The sequence below is a fragment of the Aphidius gifuensis genome, linkage group LG4 (assembly GCF_014905175.1).
Source record: "Aphidius gifuensis isolate YNYX2018 linkage group LG4, ASM1490517v1, whole genome shotgun sequence".
Lineage (NCBI taxonomy): Eukaryota > Metazoa > Arthropoda > Insecta > Hymenoptera > Braconidae > Aphidius > Aphidius gifuensis.
Genome location: NC_057791.1, coordinates 4788945 through 4810827, shown reverse-complemented (window position 1 = coordinate 4810827; position 21883 = coordinate 4788945). Strand labels below are relative to the sequence as shown.

Below are 21883 nucleotides of genomic sequence, written 5' to 3'. Positions count from 1 at the left end.
CAACTTCTTTAAAAAGTAATAAATCGACCTGAAATTTTGACTGTAGCTTCATTATAAGCTACCGATTGCAACAGTATAATAAAAAAACTCATTTATTCATATTGTTTAATTTTTATTATATGATTATTTAATGTCGAGGAAAAATTCAATGTGTCTAACTTTGAATGAAAAAAGAGTCGGAGAAATTTAAAAATTGAGTAATATCAATATTAAGTATATCAAGAAGTTTTTTACAAATTTTCAGATATTTTTAATAATTATTTACTGAGTTATTAATTTAACAACAAATTGCGAGCTGCCGTTAGGGCTATGTATGCGTGATCGTCAGCCCCCTCTCTCGCGAACGCGTATGTTCGCGCGTTTGTATATCCATATAAATACAAACAGTATACGCGCAATTTGTTGTTAAATTAATAACTCAGTAAATAATTAAAAAAAATATCTGAAAATTTGTAAAAAACTTCTTGATATACTGCTCAACAATATTGCCACTGACAAGTTACTCAATTTTTAAATTTCTCCGACTCTTTTTTCATTCAAAGTTAGACACATTGAATTTTTCCTCGACATTAAATAATCATATAATAAAATTTAAACAATATGAATAAATAGTTTTTATTATACTGTTGCAATCGGTAGCATAATGAAGCTACATCAAAATTTCAGAATCATTTATTACTTTTAAGAGATTGTCAGTTATATGATTAAAAAAGTATTTTTCAAAAAAATTCGTTTAATCCGTATATAAACAAGCAATGTCATATAAAAAACTGAAATTTTAATCGACATTTTTTTTTAATTTTTCAATACTATTTCACCCACAGCAACAGCATTTTTCTTGACTTTCGGCGCTCATGACATCCGAACCGAAATAACTCTTCTTCGATAATGTATCCCTGGTTATTTGAAGAATTCGCCTATAATTTTTGAGAAAGCTCTTTTTTCTTATAATTCCGTAATTCTATTTAACTATTTTTAAAATTTCTTCAAAAAAATTAGAGATTTTGAACAGGAATATAGAACAGGCAAAGAAGTATTCCGTATTTTATTCAATTTACCTCTTTTTCCTTATAATTACCTAATTCTATTTAATTTTTTAAAAAATTTCTTTGAAAAAATTAGAGATTTTGAACAGGAATATAAAACATGCACAGAGGTATTTCGTATTTTATTTAATTAACCTCTTTTTCTTTATGATTCCCTAATTCTATTTAATAATTTTCAAATTTTTTTAAGAAAATTAGAGATTTTGTACAGGAATATAGAACTGGCAAAGAGGTATCCCGTATTTTATTCAATTTACCTCTTTTTCCTTATAATTCCCTAATTTTAATTAATTATTTTTAATTAATTTCTTTAAAAAAATTAGAGATCTTAAACAGGAATATAAAAGAGCCAAAGAGGTATTTGGTTTTGTTTTTACTTTCCTTCTATTTCTCTTATAAAGTTGCCTAATTTTATCTAATACTATTTGAATTTTTTTCAAAAAAAATAAAAGATATTAACACGAATATAGATGAGGCAAAGAGGTATTTAGTTTTTTGGCGACTATTACCTCCTTTCTTTTATAATTCTCTAATTTCATCAATTAATATTTAAATTTACATAAAAAAATTAAAATAGGGTAACAGGAATATAGAATAGGCAAAGATTTATTCTGTTTTTTTCAAGACCTACCTCTTTTTATTTATAATTCTCTAATTTTATTCAATAATATTTAAATTTTACATGAAAAAAATAATGTAGGGTAACAGGAATATAGAGGAGGCAAAGAGTAATTTTACAAATAAAAAACATTTTGTAGCCATCATCTCTAGCGCCAATAAATAGGCTGTAGCAATCAAAGTTATTTCGAACAGTAACTCCAAAATGAGAAATTCGACAAAGAGAATTAAATAAAAAATTTTATTCATTTATTTATTTAACACAAAATGTTGTTATAAAAATAACTCTTGTGGTAATTCATTTTTAGTCGGAAAACTACTTTGAGTGCCAATTTTTAAAACAGATTCTGTAGCAATTTTCGAAGCTCTTATAATTTTTTCTTCCAATGATAATTTTTCATGATAACATAAAAAATATGCTAGTGCTCCTAAAAATGCATCACCAGCCCCCTGAAATATTCCATCAGTTAATTAATATTATTGACATTGAATATTTTATAAAATTTTTACTTACAGTCGTGTCAATTGGTTTAACAATTTCTACAGGAATATGAATCATTTTTTGTTGTTTTCTAGTAGCAAATACTGAACCAGTACCTCCTAAAGTGATAATAACTATTTTACATCCTTGAATAAAAAGTTTATCCAAAGCATCTTGAGCATTAATTAAATTTAATGGTTCAATTCCCGTCATTATTTGTGCCTGATAAATTAATATAAATTATACACCAGATTAATTAACAAGTATTAAAAAATTCATTAACAAATAAACTAACTTCAGTTTCATTGACACAAAATATATCACAGCTTTCAAGAATTTCACGTCCAGGATTAGCAAGTGCAGGTGCTCCATTGAGAATTGAAGTACCTATTTAAAATTAAAAACAAGTTTTGAAAATTATAAATATACATGTATATTATATGTAAAAAAACATTTAAAAAATACCATGTCCTTTGTGTAGCTTTAATGCTTCAAGAGTTGCATCTAGACTTGATTCAAATTGAGTGATAAGTACTGATGCATTTTTAATTGTTTGTCGAGCTTTATTAACATCATCTGATGTAAGATAATCATTAGCACCTTTTACAATAACAATCATATTTTCACCTGTAAAATAAATATTTTTTATTTATTTAATAAATCAACTATTCAGTTTATCAAAATAAAATAATTAATACCATTTTCAGCTACCATTATTTGAGCTGATCCACTTGATACATCAGGCACCAATTTCACATGTTCACTATTAATTTTATATTTTTCCAGTTGGTTTATGTATTCTCTACCAGAAGCATCATTACCCAGCTGAAATTACATGAACAATCAATTATCAAATAAACCAATTAACATGTTTTTAATTTAAATTATATTATTTTTCTAACAGCAGCAATGAGACTTGTTGTTGCTCCAAGTTTTGCTGCTGCAACACATTGATTTGCTCCTTTACCACCAAATGTTTTATCAAATCTCGTTCCAGCAATTGTTTCACCAGGTTTTGGTAATCTTTCAGAAAAACTGAAATAAATATTATCATTAGAATTTAATTCGAATATTATTTTTAAATTTTTTATTTACCTAGTAGAATCTATCATACAAGAACCAACGACAACAATACTCGACATTTTTAATTTTGATTTGTCTAATATTTAATGTAAATATTGAATTACTAAGCAGTCAATATGCCAACCATATTTAACTGAGTTAAGTTGATTAAACTCATATTCAAAAAAAAAAAAAATAAGATAAGATAAGATTAAAAGCAATTAAAAAGCATTATTTTTTTTTTTTGGTGTGTCATGTTTTGGTAAAAAGGCTATTTTACAACATGCAAAATAATTAAAATTTTGTTCTTTTTGAATTTGTGTGTTTTTGTGTGGAGGGGGGCATGACAATTGTTCAATGCGCAATAAAATAAGATTTTAACAGTTGGCGAAACTGTTGCAAGAACACAATGACGGTGTAATATCGACTGCATTGTGCAACTGATAGTGAATAAAAAAAAGAGAAAGAAAATGAAAGAGAAGCTTCGCTTGGTCATTTTGTCTTAATTTAGCACTATTTTAATCAATATTTTTTAATTTATGGATTATAGATATCTATTTACATTGTAAAACATAAAAAATATCAATATTTAATTGTTGAAAATATATTTAAATTTTGTTTTATCAATCTACTACATCAAGAATATTGTGTTACTCTACATTATCAAACAATCCATAACAAGACGACAATAACGTGTAGATAAACAAATGATAAAACGAAAATATTTTAATAATAATTAAAATACATTTCGTTTAATAATACTAAAGGTATTTATTAACAATGAATAAAAGTAAAATAAAAAAACAAAAACAAGAAGAACAAGCAACAGACAAACTTATTATACTACAAAATAAAAGTGTATCAGAATTGGTATTAAGAAACATGCCGAATGAAGATAATAAAAATGTGGTTGATTATCAAAGAATTGTTGTACCACAAACAATGAGAAGTATATATTGGAAGTATTTTGGTTTTCCAGCAACAGAAGATAGTGAAATTGTAACAAAACATAAAATTGTTTGTTTAATATGTAGAACACAAATTGCATATAATAAAAATACAAGTAATTTACGTATGCATTTACAAAATAAACATAATCAAGAATTAATGCAATTAGAATTAGAAACACCACCAAAAAAAGTTGTATTATCACAACCAACAAAAGAAAAACGTGCACAAAAAAGATTATTAAAAGCAAATTCTTCTCAACAACAACAACAGCAACAACAACAACATCAACATCAACAACAACATGTGTATACAGCAAATCTTGATGGTACATTACATGTTGATAATGATTACCAATATATTGACCAAAATGCTATTGCTAATTTTGATGATAATATGATTGATCAACCAGTTAATGTTGTTATGAAAAATTCATTAAATGATACTACAACAAGTACAAGTAATCATCAAAATGTTGAATTTATTATGACTGATGATATACAATTAAAATCAAATAATGAAGAAAAAACAATAATTGATGCAATAACATCATTTATTGTAATGGATCTTCAATTACCAGGTGTTATTGAAGGACGTGGTTTTCAAAAATTAATAAATACAATTGGTGGTTGTGATATACAATTACCAACAAAAGAACAAATTGAAGAAAAAATAATACCAACAAAATGTGAAACATATAAAGAAAGAATTATCAATGATTTATATAATATTGATAATGAAATTGGTTTAACAATTGAAGAATGGAAATCAAATACAAATGAATCATTTTTTACATTTTGTGTTTATTATCAAAATCCAGATGAAACAGTACTTGAAATTAAAACATTAAGTACATTACATGGACCAATTGATTGGGATGAAAATTCATGGAATAATGCATTTAATTTAATAATAAATGAATGGAATTTAAAGTTAGATAATATAACAGCTGTTGTTGTTGCAACAACAAGAGAAGAATTAATGATGGCATTAAAAAATCGTGGATTAAATGTTGTACCATGTTTATTATATACACTTGAACTTTGTGCTCAAACATGTTTTTATGATCCTGATGTTGAAAAAATATTACAAAAATGTCGTGCAATTATTGGAAATTTAACTTCTGATCATTCAGCAGCTGGATCATTAAATTTACAAGAACAACTTGAACAAGAGGTATGTTTAAATAATTTAAAAAATAATTTATATCTTTTTTTATTTTACTAATACAATATGTATTTATAAATTACAGTTAACAGTTAATGGTTTAGTAATGGATTATCCATCAATTTGGACAACAACATATAATATGTTAGAACAAATATCACTTAGACGTAATATAATAACTTCAACATTATATAATAATGAAGATGATAATATTGAACATGATGTACCAATAATAACAGATGATGAATGGGAAAAAATTGATGATCTTGTTAATGTATTACAATATTTCAAAGACACAATAATGACATTAAGTGAAGTTAAATTTCCATTAATGTCATTGATAAAACCATTATTAGGACAACTTGTTGAAACTTATTTAAAACCACAACATGATGATAATAATAATACTAGAAAATTTAAAGCAAATTTATCAAAAAAATTATTTGAACCATATAGAGATACATCTGTATCATCTTTATTAAAAACAGCAACAACACTTGATCCAAGATTTAAACAATTTACTCATGATAATGAAGATGATAAAAATTTAACATTTATACCAATTAAAAATATGTTAAAAATTATTATTCAAAAAGATACAATGAATAATAATAATGATAGTATTAAACATGAATGTGAACCACCAACTAAAAAAAATCGTTTACAATTAATGTTTGGTGGTATTGTATCACCAAAATCAACAAAAATGTCAGTACATGAAAAAGCTGAATTAGAATTACAACAATATCAATCTGAAGAATCTGCATCACTTGATAGTTGTCCAATTCAATGGTGGGCAAATAATATATCAAAATGTCCAAATTTAACTAAATTAGCAAGAAAATATAATTGTGTACCAGCTTGTTGTATACCACCATCAAGAATATTACCAGAAATACAAATTATTTATAATACTCAACGTGCAAATTTACCACCAAATATTGTTGATAAACTTGTATTTCTTCATGGTAATTATGATCAAGTATCAAATATTATTATTTAATTTATAATTATATAATTAATAAGCTTTTTAAATATCTATTAGTGTAAAAAAAAAAATAATAATGATGTATTCGTTAAAGTTTTTAATACTATTTCTTTTTTTTTTTTTTCTTTTAATATAAACAATTATTTTCATTTATTATTTTCACGTAAAATACAAGTACAAATAATGTTTATCAATAAATATTTTTAGCATATTGTGTATCAATTTGTACAATTCAAAGGGTAACAAGAAATAAATTTAAAAAAAAAAAAAGGGATTTACTATTTACTATTTATTTTTCTAGCCAAATAGAGCTTTCATAAAATCTTGGATCTCCAATTTTTAAAGATGCTCTTTTATACAAGTAATAATAAATTACGGAAACTGAAAAATAAAAATTGCATTATTCGTTTTAAGATAATTGTTTTGTAGATTTTATTTTTTTTTATTTACCTGTTCTTTGGATAGTGTATAAAGTATGAAAACCTCGGGTCCAATAATGAGTTAATGGTTGATGCCAGTGAATTGTCATGTGCCATACATGAAGACTAATACTCAGGATAATATAAACAACACAAATAACAAGTGTCGTACGAAATCTAACGTATAAAAGTTGAATAAGTCCTGACTTGAAAAAGTAAATTACAAAAATTTAGCTTATTTTAAATTTTGAAATATAAATTTTATTATCTTACCCGAAATACATATGTTGAAAAAAAATTAACAAGAAGAATTGTTAATGCAACAATTAAAATAAAATCTTGAATACTAAAACCAATAAAAAATTAATTAATTAAATTAATAATTTATAATATTTTTTTAATTTCACTTACACATATATACAAAGAAGTTCAATTGAATAATTTCTAGCAAAACTATAAAAACAATTTATCAAAATATCAAATAGTAATAATAAATTTTGAAAAAACACTATTAGTGTATATTGCCTAGTTAATTTCGTATTCATTTGCTAATAATTATAAATGATTTCGTTTATTTTAAATTAATTTTCATTTAGATTGATTTTTTATTTATATAAATTTATTTACAGTTTGATGGATTTTTTTTTTAATGTTTTTGTTATTGCCTTGGTAACTAACGAATATTTTTTAAAGAGTTAATAGATTTGTTTCATGCGCATGTGCTGGTTATATTATAAAAAAATAATAATTATATTATCAAATATCCCTATACAGTCGGGGGTATTCTACGGGACCATATATCATATGATTGTCAAATAGTCAAAATGTTTTTTAATAATAATGATTGTCAGCTGAATTTAAAACAAACAAATTGTTTTGATTTTTATCAAGCTCTTTTTTTTTTGTCATTTAGAGCACTTGATATTGATTGAAATTTCATTGGAGCTCTATTTTTAAAATCATGAGAGCTTTATTTTTGAAAATTGAATTGTTTACAGGAATGGAATTTCCATCTACGTGTTACATTTCCATTCTTGTCTTTGATTAAACCTTTCTTTTTCTTCTCTCTTCTTCTTTACTCCAAACCACTTTAAACATCATCATATACAAACAGGTTTAAATATCCCGTTATAGATTCTCAAAATAAAAAGTAGACACACAAATGATGACTGAAAAAAAGTAACATTATGCTTACAATATATTTGATAACACTTTTTTAAATTATTTTATATAAATAAACATTAAATATATATATTTTTTTAAAAATGAGCATCAACAAAAAACAAGATAAACAACAAAATATTCCTGTCAATGATTGTAAAAAATCATCAAATTTGTAAGTAACATTTGTTTATATTTAATTAATTAATTAATTAATAATCTAATTATCATATATTATTTTGTATTTTATTTCAGAACATGGTGGTATATTTTTGGATTAATTATTGTACTTACAATTGCAACAAGATTTTGGAATGTATCACAGCCAGATCATGTGTGGTAAACAAAATTAATAAATAATTAATTATTATTATTATAAATAAAACATTAATAATATATTTATATAATTTTAGCTGGGATGAAACACATTTTGGAAAAATGGGAAGTTGGTATATAAATCGTACATTTTTTTTTGATGTACATCCACCATTGGGTAAAATGTTAATTGGTTTTTCTGGCTATTTAACTGGTTATGATGGTAAATATCCATTTGAAAAACCAGGTGATAAATATGGTGATACAAATTATATTGGTATGCGTTTATTTTGTACATTATTGGGATCAACAATAGTACCACTTGCATTTTTAATTGTTTGGGATTTAACATTATCAATAAGAGCATCAACTTTATCAGCAATATTTGTTTTATTTGATAGTGGTATGTTAACATTAAATAGATATATATTATTGGATCCTATATTATTATGTTTTATGATGTGTTCAACATGGGGAATGACACGTATTGGAAATTATAAGGATAAAGAATTTACACCAATTTGGTGGTTTTGGATGATATTTACTGGTATATCATTATCATGTGTTATGGCTGTTAAATTTGTTGGTTTATTTGTTGTAATATTAGTTGGTTTTTATACAATATATGAACTATGGAGAGAACTTGGTGATTTAACAAAACCATTTATAAATGTTGTTAAACAATTATTTGCAAGAGCATTATGTTTAATAATAATACCAAGTTTATTTTATATATTATTTTTTTATATTCATCTTCAAGTATTAAATAAAAGTGGTAGTGGTGATGGTTTTTTTAGCTCAGAATATCAATCATTATTTGAGGGTAATTCATTATATAATTCATCAATGCCAAGAGATCTTGCATATGGTGCTAAAATAACAATTAAAAATCATCGTGCTGGTGGTGGTTATTTACATTCACATTGGCATTTATATCCTGAAGGTATTGGTGCTAGACAACAACAAATAACAACATATTCACATAAAGATGAAAATAATTTATGGCTTGTTAAAAAATTTGATACAAATATTATACCAGATAAACCAGAATTTATAAAAAGTGGTGATTTAATACGTCTTGAGCATATTATTACAAAACGTAATTTACATTCACACAAAGAACCAGCACCAGTTACTAAAAAACATTATCAAGTTACTGGTTATGGTGAAAATGGTACTGGTGATGCAAATGATGTATGGAAAATTGTTATTGAAAATGGTAATGATGGTGATATTATTAGAACAGTTACAACAAAATTTAAATTATTTCATTATTTACAACATTGTGTATTGGTATCAACAAAAATACTACCAAAATGGGCATTTGATCAACAAGAAGTATCATGTGATCCAAATATAAGATCAAAATCAAATTTATGGAATATTGAAACAAATAATCATGATAAATTACCAAATATTAGTTTACATGTTTATGCACCAAGTTTTATATCAAGATTTATTGAATCACATAATGTTATGTTACAAGGTAATTCACAACTTAAAATTAAAGAAGGTGAAGTTACATCACGTCCATGGCAATGGCCAATTAATTATCGTGGACAATATTTTTCTGGTAGTCCTAAAAAAATTTATTTACTTGGTAATCCAATTATATGGTGGAATAATATTATATTTATTATTATATTTTTAATTATATATATTTATACATCAGTACAAAAAAAACGTTGCAATAATAATCAAGATAATTTAATCATTATTAAAGATAAATTTCGTAATAATGGAGGATGGTTATTTATTGCTTGGTTACTTCATTATTTACCATTTTGGTGTATGACACGTATTTTATATTTTCATCATTATTTTCCAGCATTGATATACAATACAATGCTTACAAGTATTACCATTAATTTTATCATGGATTATATTGATGTTAAATTTAAATCTACAACTGCTAATACAATTAATCAAATTATATTTGGTTTTATCATATCAACAATTGTCTACAGGTATTGTGTAACATAAAATATTATTAATAGAAACTTTTATGCTAATCTAAAATTTTCTTTTTAGCTTTTATCTTTTTGCACCGCTGACATATGGCTTTGATGGACCAACAGCTAATTCACCAAACAGTACTATGTACGGTTTAAAGTGGATGGATTCATGGGAATTTTAAATGATCATTAATTATTAAAATAAAAATTTATTTTATTTATATTTTTATACCAAGTTTAATAAATATATATAGAGTAATTTATTAATACAAATTATTCAAATAAAAATTAATTTATTTAAAAAAAAAAAATAAATAAAAACTGTTGCATTTATTATTGACTTTACATATCGGCATCAATCGGCATTGTCAAACGCGCAAGTCCCGTAAACATAACAGCTGTATTGTAAAAAAAAAAATAATAATAATTTTGTTAAAAGTGATAAAGATAAAACGATGATGGCCGTGAATATATGTGAATTGAGATATGTATCAAGTGATAGTGTAAGAAGTCTAATTAAAGTAAATAGTGATAAATTGCCCTCATTTCCGTCACGTAAATTTTAGTGTGCTTCAATTGATGCTTCACTTTTAAGTTGTTCACATTGACTCTATATATACGATTGTTGTCACTCGTTTCTTTGTCATTTGTTTTTGTGTATTTAATTTAAACCATTATTTTTTTTTTATATCTACAAATGAAGTGTATTTTTAATTTAAAGTGTTTTACAATTTACCATTAACATCAACAACTGGTAAATAAATATTTTATTTGTTTAAATAAATTTTTTATATTATTGATCCACTAGTTAATTTAATTGTCATTCATTATTAATTAAAAATTCAAATATTTCTTTATAATAGTCAAGTTTATTGAACTCAAATCCCTTGACTATTTTTAAACCAATGAAATTGAATTGCTAATTATGTCAATGACTTAAATCCGGTTTATGTTTCTATAAATTTTACTGTATTTAATTTTACATTGTTTCACTATACAACTGTTGTTTAAAAAAAAAAAAATTATCAGTTTTCAATGACAGGTATTATTTATATATTCAGAGAATTATCTTATCATATAACGAACTTTTTATTTCTGTCTGTATCATGTTAAAAAGAATATTTAATTTTCCTTGAAAAAAAAAAATAAAAAAAACACGTCATAATATAAATATTATTATATATTAATTACAGAATTTAAATTGTTATGCTGATCTGGATAATAAAATTAAAAATATGTCTAAAATCAAGATACTCGATGTATTTTTTTTATTGACATATTTATTATCAATAACTCATTATATTAATTGCGATGAGTTGATAAAAATTTTTCAACAAGGGCAAACAGAATTGGATGATTATACTGGATATCAAGATGTATCAATAATTCATTTTAATGTACCAGATAATTTAGCATCAGTTACATTCAAGTTAGTTTTCTTATTATTTTATTATCAAATTATTGTTTCTATTGCTGTTAAAATAAATAAATAAATCTTAGATTTACAGCAAAAGAATTAAAATTAAGTGGATTAGGAAGTTGTACACCTAGAGATGTATCAATATATCTCAAATTAGGAAGTATACCATTGGTACATCCTGATGGAGCAAGTGTTAATACAAAGTTATTAAATAATCGTCGTAAATATTATGAAGTTAATTTTACAAGTGGTGGTGATCAATATGATGTTAAAATAACAACACCAACTCCTGGTGATTGGTTTGCAATTGCATTTCGTTCATGGACTGATCCAAATTCTGAAAAAATAACACAACAAGGTGATTACTATTATATTCATCTATTAATAATAATTATTTAAAATTAATTTTACTTTTTTTCTATTAACTAGGTCTAGGTACAATATGTTCAACAATACTTGATGCTGATTTACTTGTTGAAAAAATAAAATTATCAATGATAATGGATATAAATAATAAATATAATATAAATTTAAATAATTCATTAAATACAGCATTATTAAAATTTTTAATTGATGATAATTATCATGATATTATAAATATTTCAATAACATCATCATGTGGTGATAATTGTAAAATTTCAATAAATATTATTGCTGATGATGTTATAAAAAGTACACAATTAAATTCAACAAATATAACATTATCATTTAAACCATATATACAATATTTTCATCATTTAACATTTGAATTATTATCTGGAAACTCAACAGTATTATCAATTTTTTTACCAAAAAATATAAATAATAATAATAATAATATAATACTCAATGACATTCCATTAGTTAGAAAATCATTACCAGATTTATTTTTATTTGATTATGAATATATACCTGGTAATTCAACAGAACAAATACCAATTAACATAACAGCTGATAAATTAACAATAATGAATTTTAAAATTGGTCCAATTAATGATATTGGTGGTACATTATCAATTGGTATTAAGTTGGTTAATAAAACTGATGATATTATTGTCATTGGTTGTATTTCATTAGGTATGTATAAACAAAACAATAATAATATTTAATAAAATAATAATATTAATTTTTATCTATTTAATATTCAAGGATATATAACAAATATCACTGCTGGCGGTGGTTGTAAAAGAAATGACGTAATAACAACATCAGATATTTGGGCTAATTCAACAAAACCAATAACTATACATATACCATATCCAGATCCAGGAATATGGCATTTAACAATTAGAGCATTTAAATTAATTAAAGAAAATAATAAATTAAGTATAAATAATAATAATTGTACCTGTATTGATAAATGTCAAATAATTGGCTGTGATGATTGTGAATGTTTTAAAAAAACAACAACAAAAATTGAAACAAATATTGGCTCATCACCTTGTATTGAAGGTGGTTGTAATAAAAATGGACATTGTCATCATCATCCAAATAGTGGTGGTTTTATTATAACATCATGTCATTGTACTGGTGGTTATCGTGGTTTTGATTGTACTGATAATACATATGTATTAACAAGTAGTACTGTTAAAATACATTTATTAATGTTAACAATGAGTAATTTAGCATTTATTGGATCAATATATATTGCATATAAACGTGAATATTATAGTGAATCAATTGTTTATACAGCTGTTATGTTTTTTTCAATTTTTTATCATGCATGTGAAGCTGGTGAAGATATTATAAATATATGTATTACTAAAATAAGTGTATTACAATTTTGTGATTTTTATAATGCATTATTATCAATATGGGTTACATTAATTGCAATGACATCATTTGGACAAAAATTAACATGTTTTTTACAAATATTTGGTGCAATTGTACTTGCATTTTGTGCTGAAATTGATCGTACAGCATTATGGGTTTTTTTACTTCCAACATTAAGTGGTTGTATACTTATTGGATTTGCATGGGGTATGAGATGTCATCGTCAAAGAAATTTTAAATATCCAGCATTAAGATATAGAAGTGTTTATTTATCAACTGGTCTTGGTATTGTATTTGTTGGTTTAATATGTTATGCATTTTTACAAACACGTAAAAATTATCATGTATTACATAGTTTTTGGCATATATGTACGGCAATTGGTATTATGTTATTATTACCAAAAAAAAAATATATGAAATAGTACAGGAGTTCGCTTGACGATAATGATGAATCATATGAAGAAGCAATACATGCCTTCAGCTCACCTGTCGTCAGCGATTATGATCATGATTGTGATTTAAGTGATTCATTTTTACAAGCACTTGATGATTTATTATAAATTATAATATAATTAGATATATATATATTTAAATTTCAATCTAATTCAATTGCAATTAAAAGAATTATATAGTATTTAAAAATACAAAATTATTATTAATAAAAATTTTAAAATGCACTATGTTTTTAGAGACAATAATAATAAACTTCCAATTAAAAATATTTAATATTAATTATTTATTTTATTCACATACATATAATTATAACCCAGTAAAAATTTTTTCTTTTTTTTTTTTTCAATAATTTTAATAGTTATAATGGCGCATTTTTAAATTATTATAGCTTGTCTGATTGAGTTGTTGAATGTGCAGTATCAGATTGTTTAATAGCTATTAAAATATTTGATGCAATTGACATTAATGTATCAATTGAAAAACCACATTGTGGATATATTTTTGTACAACTTTGTCCACTTTTACCAGCTTCAATAGCTTCTTGTACTGCTGTACCACGCATTGCCGTACGGAATAATTGATTTGTTGTTATTGATTCAATCATACGATCAAATGATGATATTTTATCATCATAATCAATATCATTTAATGATGATATTGTTTCTGATGATTTTTTAGTATATGTACATACAGCACGTTGCATACATGATGTTGTATCAATTCCATTACGTGCAAGTATATCTTCAATTTTTGTCATTGAATTAACAATACCACTATCATCATCTGTAATTTAATTATATATTATTAAATTATTTTTTATTTATTTATTGTATTTAATATTTAAAAAATTATTTTACTTCTTGCATATGCTCCATATGAACCAGATATAACATATAAAATTTTTGGTATTATTAAAATTGTTCCAATACCAATAACTGCTCCTAAAACTAATCCTCCAAGATCAACTTTACCCGGTCCATAATTTGATACACCATATCCCTGTACATAGAATTATTTATAAATTAATTTAGCTGTTATTTTTATATTTTTTTTTCTTTTTAATTTACCGAGGCTGTACTTCCAATATTGGTGAATCCAAATCTTGGCTCTTGACTACGTTCTTTCATTTGATTATTTGAATCAAAATTTTTAGCTGTTGAATTAATATCATCACTTCTTGATTGTGCTCTTATATTTTGTGTTTGTGTTGCAATTTGATCATCAATATTTTCTTTACTATCCATGTAATCAACTGAGCTTGGTACAAATCTTTGGAAAAAAAATAATCAACAATTAAATATACATTATTAAAATTTATTAAAAAAAAAACCGTTAATTATTTAAATAATTTACCCTCCTAGATCATATTTTGGTGAACAATTTATCTTTGAAATAGCTATAGATAACAAAAATAAAACTAATTTTATACGTTTTTCAATCATTTTAAAAATGTTTTTATTTTTATTTTATTTTTTTTTGTTTTTCAACTGTAAGAAATAATCTTTATGAATTTTTTGACAGTACTGTGATCATATATACTGTCACTCTGGAGTATATATAGTCAAATGGGGATAATTTTTTGTTTTTTGAATCATAAAAATAATTGCTCCTCTTTTAGTTTCGCTTTCGTCGTCATGAATTTTCATGGTACGTAAATTATAATGCGTGACAGACAATATGACTCGGTTGTTTATTATTATTTTGTTTTTTAAACACATGACAATTTTTTTTTTTCTATCCTGTATTAGAAGTAATTTTAAAAATATATAAACAATGTGTGTATCTTTTTTTTTTAAAGTAATTATTCGCGCATCAAAAGACCCAAGATGACAAGGCTATGTTAAATTGTCACCGTGAATTATTTTTTCTTGAAAAATTTTGTATATAAATTTTCGTTATTTCGTAAGATTTTATTACTCAGTAATTAATTATTCATCGTGGCATATCTTGAAAATTAAAAATTGTAAATTATTTTTTTAAATGAAAAGTCATAAGTAAAATTAAAATATTTTTATCTAAATTTAGTTGTATAGATGACAAGAGTAATCAGAGTTAACAATCGAAAATAATCATAGAAATCGTTATGGCAGAGTGCATCATGGTTGCAAAAATTTATGAAAGTAAAAAGAAAAAAATGTCTTCTGTGTTATTCTTTCACTTTTAATATTAAATATATATTAATTTTGTTTTTACTTTTTTCAAAGAAATAAGAGAAACGTAATTTACTAAATTTGTAGATTCAAATGACAAAAATGCATGCAAAAGTTGAGAAAGAAAAATGAATTAAAAGAATTCAAAAATAAAAATATTTTAAAGTTGTCAAAACATATTTTCAACTGTTTAAATTTCATAATTTTTGAATTGTTTTTTAAATAATAAAAAACAATATTAAAAATAAAACTTCGAATCTTTAAACTTATCTACCAGATCGACATCTTAAAAAGACAAAAAAAATAATAATAAATAAGTCAAAAATATTAACAAGATATATTATTTTATTTCTATCAAAAAATTGTCATTAAAATTTCTATAAAAACATTTACACTTACGTCTTTCTGCTTCTAAAAAGCTTCAAATAAAAAACTCTATTTTAATATATTTTTAATTGCCTCAAATTAAAAATTGCCTTTCTCTAAGGAAAAAAAAGAAAATAATTTTTAAACTCATTTCCTTGAGACTAATGAGTGTTTGATTATTTAATATGTGTATATATATAGTTATGAAATATGTAAACTTTTTTACAAGTCATTTTAGTTTTAACTTGACTGTCACTTCAAATTGTTCCATCGACAAATAAGTTGTTTGTTTTTATAATAAAATGAAAAATCTATTATTTTATATGATTTTTATTTCAAATATAATTTTTATATATTCATTAAAAAATGAATTGGTGAAAAATAAAGCAAGATCAATATCATTTGATACAAGTGAAGGAAAAATTGATGCAAGTTAATTATTATAATATTTTTATTATTTATAAATTACAAGTGAATTTAAATTACATGAATTTTAATAATTTTTGTTTTTTTTCAAATCATCAGGTTGATTTGGATTTATCTATACCATTTATATCAATACCATTGAGTCATTCAAAGGACTCTGATGCTGATGTAAAACCACTGGTTAATATAAATCTTAAGTCAATTGCATTCGCTGCAATATTTGCAGGAATAACAGCTTTTATAATTCCATTATTCATTCAATCACCAAGCGAAAATAAATATCGTAAGTTAAAGTTTAATTACACATGGCAAAAGTTTTTAAATTATTTAGTAGAATTTGCTGATTTTTCTTTTAAATATATAAATTTTTTATATGAAAATATTGAAAAACTATTAAATAATTTTATTATAATTTTCATTATTTATTTTTCTACAGTCTTTGATTTAAAAAAAATTAATTATTCCTCAATATTTTCATTAATAAATTATTTATCTATTTTTATTTTTTGAAGGTCTATATTTTACCCCGTGAGTCTTACTTTTTAAATAGTTACAGTATGATATTTTTATCAGGTGTTGATGACAGCTTCGATCCTTGGGAGAAAATTCAATCTTTGAATGAATTTATCCTTGGCAATAATAATGTAACTCCTTGTGTTCAAAGAGCAATATGTGATGCTATTAACAGAACAAAATCATCAGAAAATAAATCATCAAGTGTCAATGAAATAATTGATGGAATTTCAAAGTAATATTTTAAATAATAATTTATAAATTTATTTAGAAATTAATTCAAATAAAATTTAATTATAGAATGAAGTGGATTAAAAAAATCATCAAAGGAACATCAATTGAAGATGCAGTTGAAGTTGGCCAAAGAAATGATAACCAGTGCATGAAAATTTTTGATAAATGCACTATCTCAGATGAATTATTTCAATTAATTTTTGATGAATTAGGCTTTAATTAATTTTTGAATATACTTGTTTGTTTTTATTGTTATTTAAATTTAATATTTGTTTTTTTCTTTACTTTTTGTTATGCAAACTCAATCTTGAGCAATTGTTTAAACGCACAATAGTGTAAAATAAATAAAAAATAATATTCAAGTAATTTTGTTGATTATTTTTAATTTCAGGGAGACATATACCAATGTTTATATAAATATTTTTTACTTTCTCTATACACATACTTAAGAGTTTTTAAATTTAATGACAATGTTTGGATAAACAATGCTTTCATTGTATAATAAAAATGACGAAACGCTATCATTTTTAATTGGTTTTTTTTTTCTATAACTTAAAAAATAAATTGTAAAGAAAAAAAAAATTTAAGTGTACTTACCCAAGGTCATTTTTATAATATTTTTTATTTAAATTTTTCCATTAGTTATTTCATTTCCCTTGAGATAATTGATAACATCAGATCTATTATGTAAATAAGCTTGTTCTAAAATATTTGTTGATGAGCCACTGATAATAATTGTTTGATTTAAATCAGCACCAGCAAGTTTAAATGCTTCAAGTCTATCGATATCGCTAATTACTGATGCTAAATAAATTTTTTCACCTATAATAGCTGGATCTTCATGTAAATGAGCTCCACATTGAACTAGTAATTTAATTATCTGTAAAAAATAATATTATTTTTTAATATAATAGTAGTGTAAATAATAACTAATTAATATTTACTTACTTCATTTGAATGTGCATCAATTGCTTCAGTCAATGGAGTAGCATTGTATCTGTCTTTAATATGTACATTTGCTCCCATTTTTAATAAACTTTTAACAACACCAACATCTCCAATTGCACAAGCTAAATGTAAAGCTGTACGATTTTCAGGATTTGGCATTGATACATCAGCTCTCTTGAAAAATAAATATATATTAAAAATCATTTGATAAAATATATTTACTATATTATACTTACATTATTAACAAGAAATTCAATTTTTGATATATCTTTTGCAATAACAGCTTCCATTAACATAGTTGGAAATATTAAAGGTGCTAATTGATGAAATTCCATATTTCTATTTAATCCAACAGATTGTAAAAATTGTCCTCGATTTTTAAAATCAATATCATTACATACTGTTAGCTCACCACGTAGATTTGTTTCAATAATTTTTCTTTTTGCTTTTATATCATATTCATTTTTAGATAATACATATGCAAGTTTTGTTAGGGCTGCTTCGGGAGTCATATCATAGCCTGGTGTTACTCCGGCTTCAATGAGTACTTTTCCGGCTTGATATAAATCAGTAACACCATCACGTGTACATTGACTTGTATTAACAATAATAACACCTCTATCTGTTGCAGCACGTAGTACATCAAGTATATCATCACGATTATCTGGTATATTACCAGCTCCATAACTTTGTAAAATAACACCTTCCATAGGTGGTTGAAGAAATGCTTTAACTAATTCAGTTGATATACTTGGAAATATTTTAAGTAAACCAACATTTTTACTTAACGTTGTATGTACATGAAATTTTTCTAATGCTGTTGCACGAAATATTGATGGATAATCAACATCAATTTTAATACCAGCAACAGCTAATGGTGATGAATTTGGTGAATCAAATGCTTCAAATGATGCTGATGCAACTTTTGTTGCTCTATTACCACGCATTAATTTACGTCCAAAAAATACACATACTTCTGGTATATTATAATTACCAGCAATAATAAGTGATGCTAAAAAATTATTAAGACCATCACTTCTTGTATCAAATATTGGCAATTGTGATCCTGTTATAACAACTGTTTTTCCAAGAGCTTCAAGCATAAATGATAATGCTGATGCTGTGTAAGAAAGTGTATCTGTACCATGAAGTACAACAAAACCATCAAATCTTTCATAATGATTCTGAAAATATATTATTTAATTATTAATATCTATTTCAACAGACTTGTAAATAATTTATTCAAACCTTTATATCAGTAGCAATTTTAATCCAATCATCCATTTTCATATTACTCGAATCCAATAATGGATTGTATTCTTGAATTTCATAAACAATTCGTCGATGTGATGCTGATATTCTGTAAGACATTTAAATATTATTCAAATGAAAATGAAAAAATTATATTTATTTTCAGAATTATATACTTACGGTAGAGCTAAAACTGTTTCTGATGCACCAATTTTTTTAAATATATATTCAGCATCATACATATTAGGATATTTTTTGACTGCATGCACAAATTTATTTGGAATTGGTGCTAATGCTAGTAACCAAAAAAAGTAGATAAATTAATTCATGAATGCCTAAGTTTATTTTATCAAAAAATTATTAACATGAAAAATATTTTAAACTTACCACCGGATTCATTTCTCACCATTCCAATTGTACCACCAGTATATAATACAAGTACTTTACCCACTGATTCATGGTCATTCGTCATATTTTTATATAATTTTAATAAAAATATATATAAAAAAATTAAATTTGTTTAAATTCAATAGTTTTTAATGATTCTATATGAATTTATTTCACATACAAGTTATTAATTCATCAACTGGTTCTAAGTGTAACATAAATAAACATAAATAAATTGAATCTAATTAATAACGTAGTGCAAACACGTGTAGACTGAGCTAGACTAATAAATGAATCTGTTTACCTGAGTATTTTCTCGTGTGTGTCTACCAACGCGTCTAGCCAACAGTTGCTAATAAAGTTTACCAAGAACATATGGATTTTTACATATGGATCTTTGTTTACATATCTTACATATATAATTATAAACTCTGTTGCACACACATTTATAATTGTATGTAAAATTTTTATGATTAAAATTATTCTTTTGATATTCTGTAAATAAATAAAAATATAGTTGAATAATATATTAAAAAAATTTAAAATTATAATATAGAATAATTGCTGTATTAATATATTTGTATAACCGTTTATTATTTTCCAAATAACAGCTGCAGTTTGTAAACTATTTAACTTGATTATTTGACTTTTGACACATTGCAAATATATGAGAAAAACAAGTTCACACAAGTTCAATATGTTCAATAATGGGTTCATGGTGTATGCAGTTGTGTGGAAATAGATGATCATGATTCAAGATTTTTTTTTTTCAAATAATAGAGCTTTTTATTTGATTTAAGTCACGTGATTAAATTGTCAAATAAAAATATTATCAAAATATACTCAAGTCATTTGATACGTTGTTTGATAAGCGGCCATATTGGTTGTTTATAAACCGTATGAGGCGCTGTTGAAATAGATAATTAATTTTTCTAATTAATTACCATGTTTATATTGATTAATAAATTATTGAAATTAATTATAATCAATTTATAAATTTAACAGTATTTGTTGATTAAAGATTTCTTATTAAAAATTATATTCCTATTAAAAAATAATTGCTTTTTATTATTAATAGAATTTTTTTTACTATTTATTTGTGTTGTAATTTAGTATCAATTTTATTTATCAATTGATAATTTGATTTTGATTATTTATCAATTAGAAAAATAGAAATATCAAATATGCATTCCTTTATTTCGTCCCTCTAGTGAGCAATCATGTCGTTAAATAATCTGTATAATACGTCAAAAAATTGGATAAAAATTTATTCAACTCTGCATAAAATCTAGGGTCTAGGGACCTTGGATCTTCACCTGGTTACCATCAATACCATGATCTATAAAAGAGAAAATTTATTAATTGTGAATTTTGGAGCAAATATTATAAATCAATCTGGTGATTGTTTAAAAATAAAAAATTTTAATTAATCAAAATATTAAAAGTCAACATTGTAAAATGCGAAATATAAGAATAGAACTATTTAGTTTACTTCAACTGGATATCATTGGATATTATTGGCGGTATAAATAGAGGTGAAAATTCTAAATAATTTTATTATTTATTTTGTTTTGTATTTTTTTTTTTTTTTTTTCTTTTTTCATTTTATTTTGTTATTTATATTATTTCTTGTCACTCACATATATAAAAGTTTTTAAGTGAAGCGTTTGTCTACAAATAAAACGAGAAGAAAAATATTAAAATTCAAGGGAAAGTCTCATACCTACATGTACATTGGTCACTGTTGGTTCTGTGTATTGGCATACTGATACTCAATGAATTATTGTAAGTTTCATCGTGGGAGATTGTTGTTACTTTTATTA

At 24.0% G+C, this 21883-nt stretch overlaps 8 protein-coding genes across 11 annotated transcripts; 4 read left to right on the top strand and 4 right to left on the bottom strand.

The window, feature by feature from the left end:
• Positions 1-1747: 1747 nt before the first annotated feature.
• LOC122854721 (ribokinase-like) lies at positions 1748-3470 on the bottom strand. The gene is made up of 7 exons (XM_044155659.1): positions 3241-3470; positions 3048-3180; positions 2844-2970; positions 2611-2772; positions 2441-2532; positions 2179-2367; positions 1748-2114 (listed from the first exon to the last, which is right to left on the bottom strand). Exons 1-7 carry the CDS (start codon positions 3285-3287, stop codon positions 1938-1940), a joined length of 927 nt encoding a protein of 308 aa, XP_044011594.1. The 5' UTR covers positions 3288-3470; the 3' UTR covers positions 1748-1937.
• A 168-nt stretch (positions 3471-3638) lies between these two features.
• LOC122854678 (E3 SUMO-protein ligase ZBED1) lies at positions 3639-6577 on the top strand. The gene is made up of 2 exons (XM_044155582.1): positions 3639-5331; positions 5408-6577. Exons 1-2 carry the CDS (start codon positions 3988-3990, stop codon positions 6323-6325), a joined length of 2262 nt encoding a protein of 753 aa, XP_044011517.1. The 5' UTR covers positions 3639-3987; the 3' UTR covers positions 6326-6577.
• On the bottom strand, positions 6518-7321 carry LOC122854739 (transmembrane protein 138). Its single transcript, XM_044155678.1, has 4 exons — positions 7141-7321; positions 7003-7075; positions 6761-6935; positions 6518-6691 (listed from the first exon to the last, which is right to left on the bottom strand). The coding sequence occupies exons 1-4, from the start codon at positions 7272-7274 to the stop codon at positions 6600-6602; spliced, it is 474 nt and encodes a 157-aa protein (XP_044011613.1). The 5' UTR covers positions 7275-7321; the 3' UTR covers positions 6518-6599.
• Positions 7322-7528: 207 nt separating this feature from the next.
• LOC122854683 (protein O-mannosyl-transferase 2) lies at positions 7529-10476 on the top strand. The gene is made up of 4 exons (XM_044155588.1): positions 7529-8065; positions 8146-8229; positions 8304-10172; positions 10237-10476. The coding sequence occupies exons 1-4, from the start codon at positions 7995-7997 to the stop codon at positions 10340-10342; spliced, it is 2130 nt and encodes a 709-aa protein (XP_044011523.1). The 5' UTR covers positions 7529-7994; the 3' UTR covers positions 10343-10476.
• A 118-nt stretch (positions 10477-10594) lies between these two features.
• LOC122854682 (post-GPI attachment to proteins factor 6-like) lies at positions 10595-14058 on the top strand. Its single transcript, XM_044155587.1, has 5 exons — positions 10595-10914; positions 11354-11589; positions 11661-11938; positions 12010-12636; positions 12709-14058. Exons 2-5 carry the CDS (start codon positions 11396-11398, stop codon positions 13752-13754), a joined length of 2145 nt encoding a protein of 714 aa, XP_044011522.1. The 5' UTR covers positions 10595-10914; positions 11354-11395; the 3' UTR covers positions 13755-14058.
• On the bottom strand, positions 11831-21036 carry LOC122854693 (L-asparaginase). Of its 3 annotated transcripts, XM_044155609.1 has the most exons (9): positions 20648-21036; positions 20365-20555; positions 20061-20123; positions 19854-19968; positions 19671-19782; positions 18659-19606; positions 18423-18596; positions 18072-18354; positions 11831-11917 (listed from the first exon to the last, which is right to left on the bottom strand). In XM_044155609.1, the coding sequence occupies exons 3-8, from the start codon at positions 20080-20082 to the stop codon at positions 18100-18102; spliced, it is 1626 nt and encodes a 541-aa protein (XP_044011544.1). In that variant the 5' UTR covers positions 20083-20123; positions 20365-20555; positions 20648-21036; the 3' UTR covers positions 11831-11917; positions 18072-18099. The 3 variants fall into 3 exon arrangements, with proteins under 3 accessions (XP_044011544.1, XP_044011542.1, XP_044011543.1); XM_044155607.1 differs by lacking the exons at positions 20365-20555; positions 20648-21036 and having other exon boundaries at positions 20061-20242; XM_044155608.1 differs by lacking the exons at positions 11831-11917; positions 20365-20555; positions 20648-21036 and adding an exon at positions 17294-17405 and having other exon boundaries at positions 20061-20260.
• Positions 14109-17379, bottom strand: LOC122854723. Of its 2 annotated transcripts, none has more exons than XM_044155662.1 (4): positions 17267-17379; positions 14853-15054; positions 14643-14784; positions 14109-14568 (listed from the first exon to the last, which is right to left on the bottom strand). In XM_044155662.1, the coding sequence occupies exons 2-4, from the start codon at positions 15027-15029 to the stop codon at positions 14168-14170; spliced, it is 720 nt and encodes a 239-aa protein (XP_044011597.1). In that variant the 5' UTR covers positions 15030-15054; positions 17267-17379; the 3' UTR covers positions 14109-14167. The 2 variants fall into 2 exon arrangements, with proteins under 2 accessions (XP_044011597.1, XP_044011596.1); XM_044155661.1 differs by lacking the exon at positions 17267-17379 and adding an exon at positions 15139-15861.
• Positions 16401-17859, top strand: LOC122854734. The gene is made up of 4 exons (XM_044155674.1): positions 16401-16729; positions 16827-17010; positions 17301-17475; positions 17541-17859. Exons 1-4 carry the CDS (start codon positions 16604-16606, stop codon positions 17695-17697), a joined length of 642 nt encoding a protein of 213 aa, XP_044011609.1. The 5' UTR covers positions 16401-16603; the 3' UTR covers positions 17698-17859.
• Positions 21037-21883: the final 847 nt, after the last annotated feature.